Source organism: Anomalospiza imberbis, chromosome 2, assembly GCF_031753505.1.
Source record: "Anomalospiza imberbis isolate Cuckoo-Finch-1a 21T00152 chromosome 2, ASM3175350v1, whole genome shotgun sequence".
Classification (NCBI taxonomy): Eukaryota; Metazoa; Chordata; class Aves; order Passeriformes; family Viduidae; genus Anomalospiza; species Anomalospiza imberbis.
In genome coordinates, this window is record NC_089682.1 from 80,798,712 (window position 1) to 80,815,149 (window position 16,438).

General features: G+C 38.7%; 1 protein-coding gene across 6 annotated transcripts in view; it reads right to left on the bottom strand.

The window, feature by feature from the left end:
* The window catches only part of DCLK1 (doublecortin like kinase 1), a 229,762-nt gene that overhangs the window by 211,019 nt on the left and 2,305 nt on the right, over window positions 1-16,438 (bottom strand). For all 6 annotated transcript variants that reach the window (XM_068182011.1, XM_068182012.1, XM_068182014.1 and 3 more), the window contains exons 2-3: window positions 15,041-15,429; window positions 5,251-5,597 (exon numbers count right to left, since the gene is read on the bottom strand). In XM_068182011.1, coding sequence (XP_068038112.1) covers window positions 5,251-5,597; window positions 15,041-15,416 — 723 coding nt within the window. In that variant the 5' untranslated portion in view covers window positions 15,417-15,429. The remainder of the gene's footprint in view (window positions 1-5,250; window positions 5,598-15,040; window positions 15,430-16,438) is intronic.

Below are 16,438 nucleotides of genomic sequence, written 5' to 3' on the forward strand. Positions count from 1 at the left end.
TCTGTACCAAGGACAATCCAGGTCTAGAGAAAGACATTTGAGATATTTAATATATCCTAAAAAACAGTACCTTTTGCCAAGAATGTACTGTACAATACAGATGTTATTGTCAAACATTTTTCACTTGTTAAGAACAAAACCATGCTCATTTTAGGTCTAGGTGCAAACAGTTGCTTTTGCTCCCTTTAGAGAGTGTTTTTTCAGAACAGTAGTATTCCTTTTTAAAAACTTTATCACCTGTCTTCAGAAAGAGAAGTCCACAGGAGAGGGAGGTTTTTTGCATCATTACATAGCCAGTTTGTAGTGGGTTTCCACTAAAAAACAAAAGCTTATTACACTCAGTGAATAAGCTTCAAGCTTTCCTGCACTGTGATGTTTCCTTTCCTTGCAGTCACAATTCTTTAATAACTATTTTAATGGCTTAGAACAAGGCTATTGAGGGACATCCTATGCCTCACACTGCACCTTCTGTAAGCTATATATCTTTAAGTAACTGTGACTGTATTTCATACCTGTAAAGGTAATATGATTTGTGATAAAATATTTATAAGTAAAAAAAACCCCAGTAGATAGTAACTTTTATTCTGGTATCTCTGGCACTGACCATTTATCTGTCTGGAGTCAAATCAACAGCATAACGCATAAACTGGAAAAAAATTGCATGATTGCATCTTGTTAAGCTAAGCAAACCACCTGTTCAATTAAGCAGGTCCTATTATAAACCAGATGTTTTTTTCTGCCAAAAGCACACGGAGCATGTACAAGGTAGCAAAGCACTGTTGTCCAACCTTTAGTCTTTGTCAAAACATGCAAACTGTAAATACCCTGCACAAATGTACACATAATACTTCTAAAAATGGCACTGTCTCACAATATTGCTGTTAAATGTGACCTTGATTAGTTTTCTCCCATTTTAGCCATTGGTGTTATTCTAGAAGTGCACCAAGCAAACAGAAACCAGAGAATAGCTTTCAATAAAGCAACGGGGCTCTATCTCCACACACAGCTTGTGTCCTTGTGTCTGCACTGTGTCCACACACTGCCTTTTAGAAGGCCATTTTTTAATGCACATCAAACTAAAAATGCCACCTTCTGTTAAGGAAAGGATAGAAATCAAACTGGAACAGTGCAGCTACAGTAAAGCAAGACACATTTCAGTCATGAGAAAGTGCTCCTTAAGTTTGTGATATTAAGGCCAACGCTGACAATATCTCTTTGTGAACTTAAACATCAGGTTAACCTAAAAAATTGAGTAGTGCTCATAGTAAGAGCATGCCCTCATTATCTGTATTCCTACAGGCAGCCATTACACCTACTCATTCTATTTTCATTTTCCTTACATAGCAAAGTTGGCAAGGAAAACGCCTCAAGACCTCCCCCTGGAAAGCTTTTGAATTTGGCCTGTGCTCATAAGACTGTTAAACACTTCTGAGAGTCCCACCATTTTCTAATGTGCAACTGTGGTACAGGGAAATAATTCTATCTCTTCCTCTAGAGTAAAAAGACCCTTGTACCAGTAGAAATTAAGTATATCTATAAAAGTATACATAAACTATTCCAGACGTGGTGTGAATCTGATCCAGCTCTGAGGAGTCATTAATAATTAAACTGCAAAAGTATGCTAAATTCGGGCCATTGATGTGCTTTATAATCAGACTGCAGTTGTATATTGTGCCCTTTTTAGCACAAATGAAGTGATGTTCTAAGGCTTCTGAGACCTTGAAGTCAAAATATAGATTCTGATGGGCTATAAGGAAATGCAAATAAGACACTAGTTACCCTGTTTGTAGTAAGGAGAAACTTTTTTTTCTTAAAATAAAACTAAAGTAATGCATGAAGTCCTAAGTCAATACCCACCCAATACTGGAAAATAACAAGTTTTAGTCCCTGAACTGACAATGACCCAGTAAGACAGACTGGTTAAATTTGTTGGGGTTTGCTATTTTTGAGAATTGCTTTCTTGTGGCTTTTTGTGTTTAGTTTGCTTCTTCTTTTTGGTTTGGTTTCCCCCAACACCTTTCTTTTGCTATTCCAGAATTAAAAAGTTGAAATGGCTAATACAACACACCTATTTAATCAAGTCCTGGAGTTCTAAGAAACACTCACAAAGCATCACGTGCACCAAAACTTAATTTTTCCAAAACCAGGAAGGAATTTTTGCAATGAAGAATCAACTAGATGTCAAAGGAGAGCTTTCTTCCTAGCAATTAAACTTTCCTGAGGTTCTGATTGTCTAAGTACTACCTCTTCCATCAATACAAGCTCCTTACATTGTACCAAATTTTAGAGGCCATCATTTACATTTCTCTTAACTGAACAAAATGCTTATTAACACGTTTTAGATCAAAACATCACAACTAACAAGACTATTTGAGGACAAGTATTTCAGTATTTACAAGTATTATTTTTCCATGTGTAGTGTCAGTATGGGACAACCACCTAACTTGGATGCCCAGTTAAGTCTCTGACTCCTGCTACTTTTATTAGCCAGAGGCATCTAATGATAGTATCCAACAACAATATACATACCACACTGTCCACCTGCATTAACAATACAGGGGATTCATTATTGCTTTGGAAGGGCAAGTCCAGTGTTGGCCTCATAATATAACTCAGAAGAGAGGACAATACAGAATAGCTTGTCTCCAAGTTATAGTCCCAAAGAATGATTTCAGGAGAGCTTTATTCTCTTATCCTTACAGTAAATTACTTTTCTTGACTTAGAGCTTTAGGATTTTATTGCTTTTCAAGTTAGCGATGAAAGATTTCATCACAGATTTGCTAGATTTAGCCCCTCAACACAGCTTTTCCAGAACCTTCAGAGCTCCAGCAGGAGTCACAGTAGAAGTTCCCAACTACAAACAGTACTGGAAAAATGCTGGATTTACCATGGATTTCCTCCCAGTAATAATTCACAGCTTGAATTTAGCAATAAAAAAAATCTATCATCATGTCCCCAGTGCCATCTGGGAGATCAGGCTTTTGGCAAAGAGAAATGGAGCAGCAATTACCTAGCAGCACAGGAAATCAATGACTTCCCCACTCAGGGCTGAGCAACAGGCTGCTCCTGCTGAGCACAGAGTCATTCATTTCCCTTCCTGCCAGAAAAGCTGCTCTGTACATGGAGAAAGCAAAGTCTCTGTTACACCTGCAGGACACACACCCCTTCCTCTAAGCCCTGACCTTACCAGGGGGGTTAGACAGAGAGCTGCACAATTCCATGAGCATATCCAAAAGGAGAAGGAGTGCGGAGATGGCAGTCTCTTGGGAGAACTTCTGGACGCAAGGGTTTTAGGCTACAAGGTAGGTAACAAAAACACCACTGATTTAAGCTCAAGTCAAAGCTCATGAGTTGACAAAGGATTCAATTGAACCATGCCAACACAAGGGCCAAGAAAATCTGGTCATCCCTTTTGCCCCAGTAGAAGGATAATACTAGGTAATTTCATTAATTAGAGTTCCAAAACAGGTGTAAAGGTTTTTTTTTTTTTTGGTTTGTTCTAAGCACCATCATTAAGGGGAGTTTTAAATACAAAAAAAGTGAGCACATTATCCAGGAGACAACATTGGCATCCTTCCAGGCTGCACTACTTCAGAGCTCAACCACAAGTTTATTTACATATAAAATACAAAGCATATGCATTTCTTTTTTACTGAGAGTGTTTGCAGGAACCAGAATAATCATTCAAGATCTTCTGTCAGTATCCTGCAAAGACCACCACTGACCTTTGTAGCTTTAAAATCTCAACTCCTTCCTCAAATTTACTAGTCTTAGTGCTCCCTGTAGCAAGACAAGGAAAGAAACAATAGAAGTTGAGAGCTTCCCTCGACACACACTTCACCTTTGCTGCAGACAAAGAGAATTTCATATCCACATTTTCCTCCAGGTCAAAGTTCCCAATAAAGTCACAGTAAGGAGATCATTACAGGCATGTACACAGTCAGCAAGAACAGTACTACTGTGTGTAACTGGTGTCAGAGGTTACTGATACAAAACAGCAAATAGAAGGGACTCCTGGTCAAGCCAGACTTGGCCCTGATTTGAACCAGTGTTCTGAATAAGCAGCTTGTCCTTTAAGCAGCCTTCTCTGAGATCAGAGAGTACTGCTGTAGCTGTTTCTGGAGCTACTCCTGCACATCAGCCCCAGCAACTGCAGATATGTTAGGACATCACCAGATCTTGCGGAGCATTGATTTACCTGTATCAGGCAGATTTGGCAGCATCTCACAGTTTGCTGCATGTCTGTGAATCATTGAACCTAGAATCTGTAAAAACACAGCTGTATTACAGCAGAAATATCACAGTCTCTAGCAGCTTCTCTGGGAGACTTCTTCAGTTTAATAAGTTACATCTGTAAATGCAAATATCTGCCTTATTTCTCTAGAGTCACCATTGCTCTAAATCAATTCAGGTCACGCTGAAATTAGCCTTGCCCTTCAGCAGGTTAAGAGCTTCTCCCGTTTTTCTATAATTAATACATGTCCATAGAAAAATTACAAATAAAGTAAAAGACAAAAAAGAAATGGGATTATTCTGTAATATTTTTTTCATGTCACTCTATCCCCAAGTTCAATAAGAAGCCTCTCAAAAACCTCACTCTGCTGCAAATTTAATAAGTCAGCAAAAAAGAGACACTGCTTGAAAGTATTTCACAGAAGAAATAATATGAAACCTACAAGAGACTCCTCAATAAATGTGAGCACCACACATAATCCTACCTGTATTCCTGCAATAGGAAAAAAAGCTCATTCACTTTCTAAGCTTGCACCTTCTTCATTGTCCACTTTAGGTGCAGTAAGATTCATCATTTAGTCACTCTGGAGAGCAGTAGGTCTGCATTTATCATGGTGAAATGCGTCCTCACTGTTTGTTCTTACAGTTTACGGAAAGCCAAGTACAATGACTCATAAAACTGCTGCAAGAAAAAGCTGAAACAAGTTAACAGAATGAGCTTAAGTGACATCCTTCATCCTACATTTCTGGCGTGCAGAGCCAAAACCATATCACACTTTTAACAGAACAGATTTAGAGCTATTATTTATCATAAATGGCAAGACCCTCACCAAGGCTAAGTAATGTTTCATGGTGTTCCTGAGCTGCTCACAGATCTTAAGTACACTACAAGCAGTAGAAGGCCTGGCTGTACATTTTAGAGCAAATGGGACTCTTTTCTACTAATGCACTGTTCTTTTTCTTTTGGAAAATTATATTTTCTTCATGCTGAGAACGGTCATCATGAAAATTCTTACCTGTTTTCCATCTAGAGTGTACAAGCGTTTAACCACCCCTGAATCCAGCTTGATGGCATCGGTTATATCAGTAAGAACCTGTTCAAAGGAATGTGCTGTCTTCTTGTTGAGCAGAATCCGGACTGCCTTCCGTGGCTTCACTCCACTCCTGATGATAGTGACCAGTTTAGGCCTAATGAAATCCTTATTCTCTTTTGTATCTAGAGTACCTCCTTTAGCAGTGGCAAGAGATGGCACTGAACGAGAAGTAGAAGTTGTCTTAACATTCACTGACCAGTTTGGGTTTACATTCTTTGTGTACTCCAGTTTCTTGAAGGGTTCTATGGAGCCACATACATAACTTTCCCCTGTGGAAACAAAAGCAAAAGTCCAGCAAGTCAAATTGGAGAGGGACGAAAAAAAGAAAAATGCAGGAAAATACAAAATCAAATCCTTCTCAAATTATTAAGTATTATTCTTGATCTACAGCACATAAATATTGATCTCTTCCCTTCTCAGATGCTACTGACTACAAAATGAATGATCTCCTAAAGATCACTCTTCAGCTAACTGTTTGAGAAATGCTGTTACAAAAATCCTTGAAAGCAGCAGTTTTCTTATCAGAAAATACTATTTGCACTGGGGACCACTGCTATCAGTAAACACAGTAAACTGTGCTCATATTTCACCAGCAGCCCAGCCACAGCACATTATCACAGTACTCCCCCAGCCTTCATGCTTAAGTGGCCCACTCCTAAGAAAACATCAGGCCCCAAATGCTTCAGAGGAAATACTGTGAAACGTTACCAAACAATATAGGCTACAAATAATATTTTATTAAGAAGGTGGATGAAAGTGTCATGGAAACTTGTTAAGATTTGATTTTTTTTAAAGCTTTAGGCATCATAAACCCAGGATACGTAGAGACAAGAAACCTCCCTGTATTATTTACTGACTAAATATATAATATATGGGGAAATGAAGACAAAGAGTAGCAATTACAGACTTCTCATCACAACAAATTTACCTTACTTAAATGAAAAATAATGGCTATTAGTTCCTCTTTCTGTTGGAGCATTATCTACAGTAAAATATTTTTGGAAATACCACACCCACACAACTTCTGGGGAACTAGAAATCAGCCAGAAGACCCAGCAGCATGCAGATTAGCACCTGAACGCAGTCCAGCTGAAGGCTGCTGTGTAAGGGGCACTTGCTTGTGTGCTCCCAAACTCTCCCTTGAGCTTGACTCTGTGGCTGTGCTAGCAGTAGCACTGGATGATTTGGATCAGCTCAGTGATCTGACTGAACCTACCAAAGACACTACTAATTTTGCAACATCAAGCTGATCCAGTTCATCCTTTGTCTGGGGAAAAACAAACAAACAAGCCAAACAAAAATCAAAAAACTCAAAGAAACTAATACTAGATCCAGCAAGACCACACCTTCTGGCAGCCTGCAGTTAAATCACAAATAATTCAAGATCCTATCCTGAGCAATACCACAGAGACATGTGAGATGTTTTAGTTCTTCTGGGTTCAAGAGTTCACTGTATGCTAATAGCACAGAGTCCTTCATGTCCGAAATTTAGCCCAGGGTAACAACACAAGAAAAAAAACTCAGTGATGCACCTCCTGTGCCAAAAAAACATGTAAGAACCAAAGATATTCCTAATGACCCCTGCCCCTAAGGAAAAAGGACTCACAGTTCAATCATTAAAAGAAAACTAAGTATTAAAAACTAATTTCTGAACAAGTTTCAAGGCACCCAACCCAATTCCAGAGACATTACAGCACACAAGGAATAGATACACTGAGTCACCACATTTAAAAATGGAGGCAGGCAACACTGGGACTTGAGGCTTGATTAAAGGTAGGCTCTTCCTTTTATCCACTGCATATATACAAGATAGACAGCTATGTGTATGGAAACATCAGAGTAGAAGGGCTCAGCTACAGTAATAAGTGGTCAAACACTGCAGGTTCTCTTTTATCCATGTCCCTGTCCAACTGTTCGAGTATTAGCTACTCAGTTACTGCCAGGTCAGAACGCACCCACAGAAGCACATCCACAAAATTAGCAAGTTTTAAGGGAAAGAAAAGAAATCCTACTACGAGTAAGACTGCTCTCAATACAATAAATACCTGCTCTATAAAATAATTTGCAGATGTCTCATTTAAACATTTTTGAGCAAAATTTATTCCTGTCTACACTTGTGTTTGCTGTGAGATGCAAAATCCACCAGCTACATTTTTTTTTTTTGAGGGAGGATATAAATCTGGATTTTCAGGTTGAGTCCTATTAGGGAAATTGTTCATTTCAGTTGCAGAAAATAACATTTATTTAAAATCAAGTCTTCAAATTAAAACTCACTCCTCAAAGGGTAGGATCATAAATAAATGTCGATACACAGTGTACTCAGAAGATCTACTTTAGTTTATTAAGAACTCTTTTGGTTCCCCTTCCTGAAAGGACAGCATTCCACATGATTTTTAATATCAGCTGCATTTAAAGGTCAGATGGATTCCTTGTAGCATTTAACTGCACGTCAGCTCTTCATTACAAAACTCAGTTTATATAAATGATCATTAAAAAGGGATCAACAGAATCACTGAAGGTTTGGAATTGTTTGAACGTAAGCATTTTTGCCCTTTCCTCATTTTAAGCAGTACCATATTATATCACTAAAACATTTACACCAAAATAATTTTTTCCTTTCAAGAGGCTCTTGATTTATTTATATTTGTCTATAACATTTATCTACAGAATACCTATTATATGCCTATTAATACCTATTATATATATAGAATACAGAATACAGAAAAGAGGTAGAGCATCCAAGGCCTTCTTATCTTTAATAAGAACTATTTTATATATGTTAACAGAAACACAGACACTTCTCCCACAATGTTGTTATTTAAAACTATTTTAGATGTTATCCAGGGACTGCAATTTTCATGCATGCTAAGGTCCTAAGGGTCAGGCCCGTAAGAATAAAATTCTTTAGCACCTCTGGCATTTGTATGCAGAGTAATCTCTAGATCTTCACCTAGATTTTCATTCCCTTATTTTTCACCAGTACTTCCAGGAGAGAAGACTGTAAAAAAGTTTCTCAAGGGGCATGACTTAAAACTCCAATAAATCCATCTCCTGCTTTAGCTATTGCTTCCTCATCATCAGCTTTGATTAACTGGCAGCTGGAAGAAGAAAGTAACAACCTCCAGACACTGGATTCCTAACAGAACAAGAGTTGAGAAGGATTCTTTGAAGAAACTGGATTAAGCAAAGGGCACAGACAACACAGGCTATTTTAAAGTGTCAATTTGATTGCAGCTCCCCAGGAGAGGGGAGCAAGTGTTTCACAGTGCAGTCAGCCGTCACTAATGGAATTTTGACTCTTGATTACAGTATCAATAGCCATTAGGAAAAGAAAAGGGGAACACGCAGTTGCTTTGGGGAATCTGGCATCTAGGGAAAAAAGTGATTACTACACCTTACAAAGTATCCCTTTCCTGAGAGCCTCTTCACAGCAACAGTGGAAATGAAACACACACCACTGGAACGTTTCAAAAAAGATGCACAGCACTTGTTGGTCAGTTTGAAACCAGTAACCCTACAATTTAATTTGTATAAATGCTCAGCACTTCAGGAAATGCCATGTGGAACAATAAATAAATCTTAGCATTGAGAAATTAATCATAAAACTAATCATGTAGAAGGGCAGATCCCAAAACATTGTTTACGCTTAAAAAAAAAAAAAAGGCGAAAAAAACTACTAACTGCTGTTGCACATCTGTCAAAATTCAATGCAGCTGACCTATCAGAGACATGCAACACTAGAGGACAGTTCTTGTAGGTCACGACAGAATTTCAAGACTTGTTTCACTTATGAAATATTTTTTAAAATAATATCTGTGTGCAAAGTGGTTGCTAAGGAGACACTGAATCACTGCACGTAAGTACTGGAGCTTTCCTGATGCAAGTGTCTCCCTGTTTTCCACACTGGTATTAGCAGTTAGTTGGTTTTCTTGAGCTTGCTGATATTCTCCCTCTAAGAATGACCAAGGCATCATCTCTTAAAAGCCATTTTTTGTGTTGCTTTTCTGTGCTTAAGGTGACTTGGCCTAAAATGGCTTCATGAGGAAGCCAGTTGATCCTAGGTGGAAACCCTGGAGAAGGAAGAGAGAACCTGTTTGAATCACACAAGCAGAGAAGGAACATCAGCCCCTCCCTGTGGAGGTCAGGATTTGCCAATTTATGGAAAATAGTGTTGATTCCTTGGAGTACAATAGGTAGTAGGAATGTAAAGTTAATTTATTAATTAACAGTGATTTACTGGGGTCCATTTCCCCCACAGACAGAGCAAGAAATATGCTAAGAGGATGGGGAAGGGACTAGCACCCCCAGCACTCCATGCCTAAGCATACCTGCCTTTCTTCAATTCTACCCTTTGGTTTTATACATGCAAAAGGCAGAATCTCAATCTCTTAGGAGAAAGGACAAAAAATTCTGACTGTGCCTCACTACACAGAGCAGATTGCAAAAGGAAGATGACCTGAATGAAATAAATTACTGATACTTGATAGTTCCCAAATGGGTTAATTAATAGAATAATAACCTACTTTAACTACATTGCTGGTGCCTTGTCTTCCTGCAGGGTCTGAAAAAAATGCAACAGTGCAAAAGAGATGGAGCATCTACAGGAAATAAATCTGACCTACACATGTTCACCTTGCAATCAGATGCAACAGAAACTTTAAATCAGATCTCCTCCAACCTTGGTAAGGACCTCTTTCACAAACTAACTTTCTTCTCAGTTCAGACTAAAAAGTTTTTTTTTTCCTCATCAAAAGCCAAATAAAAATACTTCCTCTTCTTCCTCACATTTCTGCAATCTTGTTACAAGTAAGATAGACACTGTACACACTTTAAAAAAAAGTCCACCAGAAATAATGTAAAGCACCTCGAATAAGAAACCACATGGACTTCCAAGAAGCTGTTAAGCAAGACACAAAGATGATCAACAGGCTAATGGATGAACAAAATAATCAAATAAACAGTGCCAGAACAACGCTCTACTATTTTATGCAACAGGATCATTCAGCTGTTTGTTTATTAAACAATATAAGGATTGCAGCCATTTCTGCCACAGGATTTAGTCCAAGTTTCCCTAAATTTGATAGCCCTGGATCAAATCCATGGTAAATATCCAGTGTAAATTTATTCCTACAAACAAATGTCCACATAGATTCAGCTCTACATTTAAGCAGATACTCTACTATTATTATTTTGATAGCACATTACACATGCACATGAATCTTTCTAGTCCGTCAATTCCCAGCTGCTGAGGTAGGCATGATCTAGAAGAAAGAAGCCATTAACTCTTGAGAGCATCAGAGACCACGTTGATCAATTCCTAAAGTCTGGCTTGCCTGGGCTCCTCACCAACAACACCCGAGTGGTTGGCAGAGTTAAGAAGGCAGCAGGAATACTGGGAAGAAGAAGGAGAAGCTGAGATACAAGAAATGAGGTGACAGTAGGAGTAGCAAGACCCATATACAAAACAAGTCAGGAACACTTGCAGCCCATCCCTTGCAAGGAGCGCTACCTTTAGAACCCTGCACTGGCAGGCAGCCTCTCTACTGCTCTGAGCACAAACTGCCTGCCTCCATCACGAGAGCCTTCCCAAGTCCTCATGTGACCCAGCATTTCCTCTGCCCTGCAGCGAGGTTCACATCTCCCAAGAGTTATTAGCTGGCCACGGCTATTACTGGATTTTGAAGCTGGCATATCCCCATCCTTTCAAACTGCTCCTTCAACAAGGTTTGCAGCTCTGAGGTAATCCCTGAGATGCATGCATTTTTCTTTTTCAGATTATTCCTTAAAACTGTTTTTGCCATTATGCCTACACAAAACATGCAGACACAGACAGAAGTCTTTAGAACCATTTGGCAGTGCACCCAGTATTGACATGTGACAAAATTGTTTCCCAGTATGCTCTCAGCCTTGTGGTCTGGGGCTTTCAGCTGGTCTTTGACTGCCAGCTCTCAGCTGCACGGTTAACTTTGTGGTAGGTATCGTAGAAACCTAAAACAATCAATTCTGATTCATACCCAAGACTCTGAGGTAATATTGTAATAAAAATTATTGAGAAAGGGATGCAGTTCTGGCTACAGATTGGTTCTGTGGTCTTTGTTCCACATAGCAGGACTCCAGAAGTAAAAACTGAAAATATTCCTTGTTTCAGAGTTACCTTGCATTGCTTATTTTGGGGATAAGACCTCTCCACCTTCAGCTTTAAGGCTGATACAGTTTTGGAGAAGCAAAGTACTTTCCTGAAACTTCCTTTACAGCTAAAAAATTTAGCCTTCAAGAGTAACTTCATCTTAATTGTTTCTATATGCTTTGATTGCATGTCATGCCTAGGAAATAAAATCATGTCACATTCAGAATCCATTCTTTAAATGTAAGATGGTCCTAACATCAGGGCTGACGAAAAGAAGAACTTGAATCCGTTGCATTATTTCCTTCATGTAGGGTGACAGAAGTTACAGACCATGTGAAACATTTTACAGCAGTATGTATCCCTTGTTATCAAATTCTAACAAATGTCACGTGCATAAATCTTAAGAAAAAACAACAAAAAAAAACAAACAAACAAACAAACAAAAAAAAAAAAGACAAGGGGCAGGGAGGGGGACAAAAACAAAAGCCCAAAATCAATCAAACCAAAAATCCACAAAACCCCACACCCAGGAATGTCATTACTTTCAAATAAAGAGAAAATGTGTCCATGCATCTCAAAATAATCTACATCACCAGCACACAGCCATGCCAGCTTTGAGCTGTATGCAGAATGAAACTATATATAACTGAAGTAAAACAGCTCTTTTACAATCTTTTTCCTTTGGGACTATCTTTCACGCAGTTCTGTGTATTTAGCTCTGGGATGAAAGAGAGTGGCTGCTGTCTCATTTCCCTCAAGAGCCTCTCTGTCTTTATGTATCGCATGCGAAGGTAAGAGTACAGGAACTTCCTCACAGGCATTAAGGCAAAACCCAATTCTAAAAATTAAGGCTTTATACATTTGCGTTACATTGAAATCACCAAATCAATGTCCCCCCAATCACATAAATTCATAACAGGCTCAATAAATTAATTAGTGAATTAACACAGGAAGGGAATAGTCTCACCATGAAGAAAGCAGTGCTTCGTATTTCAGTAGTTTAAGCACAAATGTCATTTGGCAAGAGGCAAGAATCAAGTGATTTTCCAGCTATTTAAACACAAAGCACAGCTTCAAGCTAATTAATGCTGTACCAGATGAGCCAAACTCTAATAAATTCGTATAGTAAAGAGTGGAAGGGGCAAAAACCATCATTGAGCTAATAATATATGAACCCGTGCTCCACTGTGAAGTTCTGTGAGTGAAACAATCCACCCTGCAGTTTTATACAAATAAACAGAAACCCCTTTTCACATAGAATAAGGATGTAGCTCTCTTTTTCCACACAAAGACTGACTTCTGTAAATCCCACAGTCCTAATGGGACAAGAAAACAAGACTGTCCTCCTTGAACGATACCAGGAAGGGAAGATGTATTCATTTAAAGGGTAAGGAAAAAAGTCCCACAGGATAAAAAGAAATCCCAAATGCCTTCTTTAAAATAAACCTAGGCTCTTGCACTGTCATTCATTTTGACTGACTGATTAATAGCTGGTATTATTCTTCACTAGGATGCCAAAATAAACCAATCTTACAGGTTGTTGGATTTATTTTTGAATTCAGTTCTTTATTTTCAAAACTGGTTCTGACTGGCTGCAAAAGGACTGTGCAAATCAACTTTAACATCAATGAAATTTGCTTCTTGTTGAGCCTACCAATCAAATAAGCAAATGCACAAAGACTGCTTTTAAACAGACGTTGATTAATATTGGTCTTTCCTCCCAGAAAGTGATTTTCTCTGGCAATGAAATACTGTCCTGACAAATATAGTTTCAACTGTGCCCTGAAATTGGTAACATTGCTCCTAAGACCAGTTTCCTTTCATTTCACTACACCTCTGGTCCTAGCCTCCACACCTGTTATTTAGACAGACAATCCCACTCCTTCAATTTTCTTTCTCAGCTATCTTCATGTTGCCCCTACTTTCCTTTTTACACAAGGAATATTAACAAGAATATCAGGTTCTCAATACTTAAAAAGCTCTCCTCTGCTATGACACAAACAGGAGACAACCCAATGGTGGCTGAACACCTGCTATGCAAAGCTGTGCTCCTCTTTCAGGAGCCACATTTGGCATTACCCTTTTATTCTTCTCTCTCCATATTAGCCTTCTTCTGATCCTCTCATTACATCCTGTTACAGCAAGTTCTCTCATCTGGTGCTAAAAATGAAAATCACTGAAATTACAATCTCTGTTACAACCCTAAATTGGCTGTCTAGTGGCTATCTATTCTTTACTGGTTTGTCCATGGCACACTGAGGCCAAGGGTAGGATGGAAGCAAAAATAAATGAATTGTTCTACCTTTATTTTCTTGGAACACAATCAAGCATCTGCATTCAAATTTCACAGGTAAGAAACACTCTCATTTATGGCCATGTGATAGTCAATGCCTTCATACTCTGTACATTCTGATGTTTTACACTAGAAACCCACTGCAGTCCAGAAGCACTTCATGTTGGAAAAGCTACTTTAGCTATTCTTAAAACTTGTGAAAAGTACTATTAATTTTTTAAGTTTAATATTCAAATTGATTAATGCTGACAGCTTCTTTTGGCAATAGAACTATCACTGAAGGAGTGATAAATTTGTTCTCAATGGGCAAATTAATGACTGGCATGTTTGACATTTGACAGTGACCAAGAATTGTCAGCTCTGACCAAATCACCGGTGATGGTTTATACTGCAGGTACACGAGCCTTATTTAACAGACAACCTAAGATCTCTACAGCTACCTGACAGGAGGTTGTAATAAGGTGGGTGTTGGTCCTCTTCTCAAAAGTAACAAGCAATAAGACAAGAGGAAGGGCCTCAAGTAGTGCCAGAGCAGGATTAGATTGGGTATTAGGAAAAATTTGTTCATGGAAAAGGCTGTCACGCACTGGAATAGACCATCTCTATAGGTTTTTAAGATGTGCAGATGTGACACTTAGGAACATGATTTAGTGGTCGCCTTAGCAGTTCTCGGTTAATGGTTGGACTCAATGATATAAGAGGTCATTTTCAACCTTACCAATTCTATGACTGTGGAAAAGGGATATACTATGGGGGAAAAAAGTTTACAATCTACCCCAGTTTAATCACGGCTACAATATTACTCTTTTTAACAGACTGCCAACATTTATGCCATGCAATGAGAGGCTAGTATTTTACTTAAGACACATTTACCTGTAGAGAAGAGGTAGAGCTCTTCACTAGGCTTCAGAGACTTAAAAAAACAAAAACATCTGAACTGAATTTCACATAGGTTTCATTAGCACCACTGAACTTTTAAAGTTTAACAAACTAAACTCTCATTGGTTTGACCTTGCATCTTTATGAAAAGAAGGATTAGATGCAATCTTCAGGATCTAGGACTATCAACACTATGTTGAAAGGAAAAGGTTAGACACGTTCAACAAGAAGGAAATGAGTAGCAAGGCAACAATATTTCAAGGCGTCATTTAAGATATCCACAATTCTAGTCAGACTATTGAAAATCCTTCCTTTATCAATAAGAATACCATTACCTCTTTTTGAAAGATTTATAAAGATTAAACAAAGGCTGATTCAAACTTAACTTTACATCTCCAAATCTTACTGCTCACCTTCTACTAGCTGGTCCAAAGAGGAAATCTTCTTGGAGCCATCAATTGTGTAGATTGTTCTCACTCCCTGGGGCAGGTTCACATTGTCGGACAGAGTTCGGGTCAGGTCAGCCAGGAGAGCTTCGAAGGACCTAAACCGGTCAGGGGAGATGGCATATACAATCCCTTTGAAATACCGGTCTCCATTACGATAGAAACGAACTTTCTTGGCTTTCTTCTCAGAACTCAGGGTCTGTAGAGTACGGGTTCGGTAAAAGCTGCAGTGGGCACTGTGGGTAGGGCTGGGTAAACCATTCACCCGGGACCCTCTACCATATCGCTGCGCTTTATCACGCTCATCAAAATGCTCCAGCTCCATATCTCTCCCAGCAGACATCTTGAAGATCAACCTAAGGAATGCACAACAGGAGAGAAAAAGCTTAAGAAACTTAGATGTTTTAAGGGAGCTCAATTTAAGACTTCCTGTTCTATACATCACTCTTACAGAGGACTACTTCCTAGGTTGAGAAAAAAGTTTGAATAAAACCACGCTACATTCCCATGGTCATTTTTCACATAAGCCTCTTGTCATGCCTTAAGAACTACATTTAAGTTAGACATCCTACTAACATCACTCATGAACCCAAATGCGAACAATAAGCAAACACCGAGAAGTGTTTGTTCAAATTCAGTATCTCGGAAAATGAGGTGACCAAGTTGACCTAATGGAAAAAAGGAATAAATGCATCAGCTTTCTACTTTTTCTCATGTTATATTCAGGTGCTACTTGAGTCTCATCTACCTTCCTGACTGCTTGCCCCCACTAAACTCTTGGCTCCAGCTGTGATCTCAAGAGATGTTGTTTCAGAAATGCTGCCAGTTGCCAGTAACTAAGCAATTAAGAAATTTTCAGAGGAATAGATCTAGCAGGTGGGCAATGAGAATCAGGCATCACACACAGTGGGTCAATCCCCATGTTAAAAACTACCTACATATTCCAACGTTTGGTTTCCTTACAGTCTAAGCTTTGTAATAAATTATTTCAGTTGTCCCATGTGCTTTACACTCTGAACCAACAGAAGGCCTCAAAAGGCACAAAATTAAAGAAAAAATACATTAGGAGACAGTGTTTTTCAATAAGCAAGCTACTTCAGAGCTCTGTGTCTTCCCAGATATATTAATATCCTAAGCCTAATACTGAAATTGATTAAGGCCAACAGCTTCTTTTGCCATCACCAAAGGAGTGATAAAACCAGTGCCCTTGAGCAAATAAGCAGTGTCTCCCATGTTTGACTGTAAGAAACATCCGCCAGCCCTGACCAAAACAATCCCAGTTGTTCAATACAGTTTACATAAACAGTTCACATGTTCTGAAATAAAATCAAGGAGGCAAATACTTCTGTTACTTTTTGACAACCA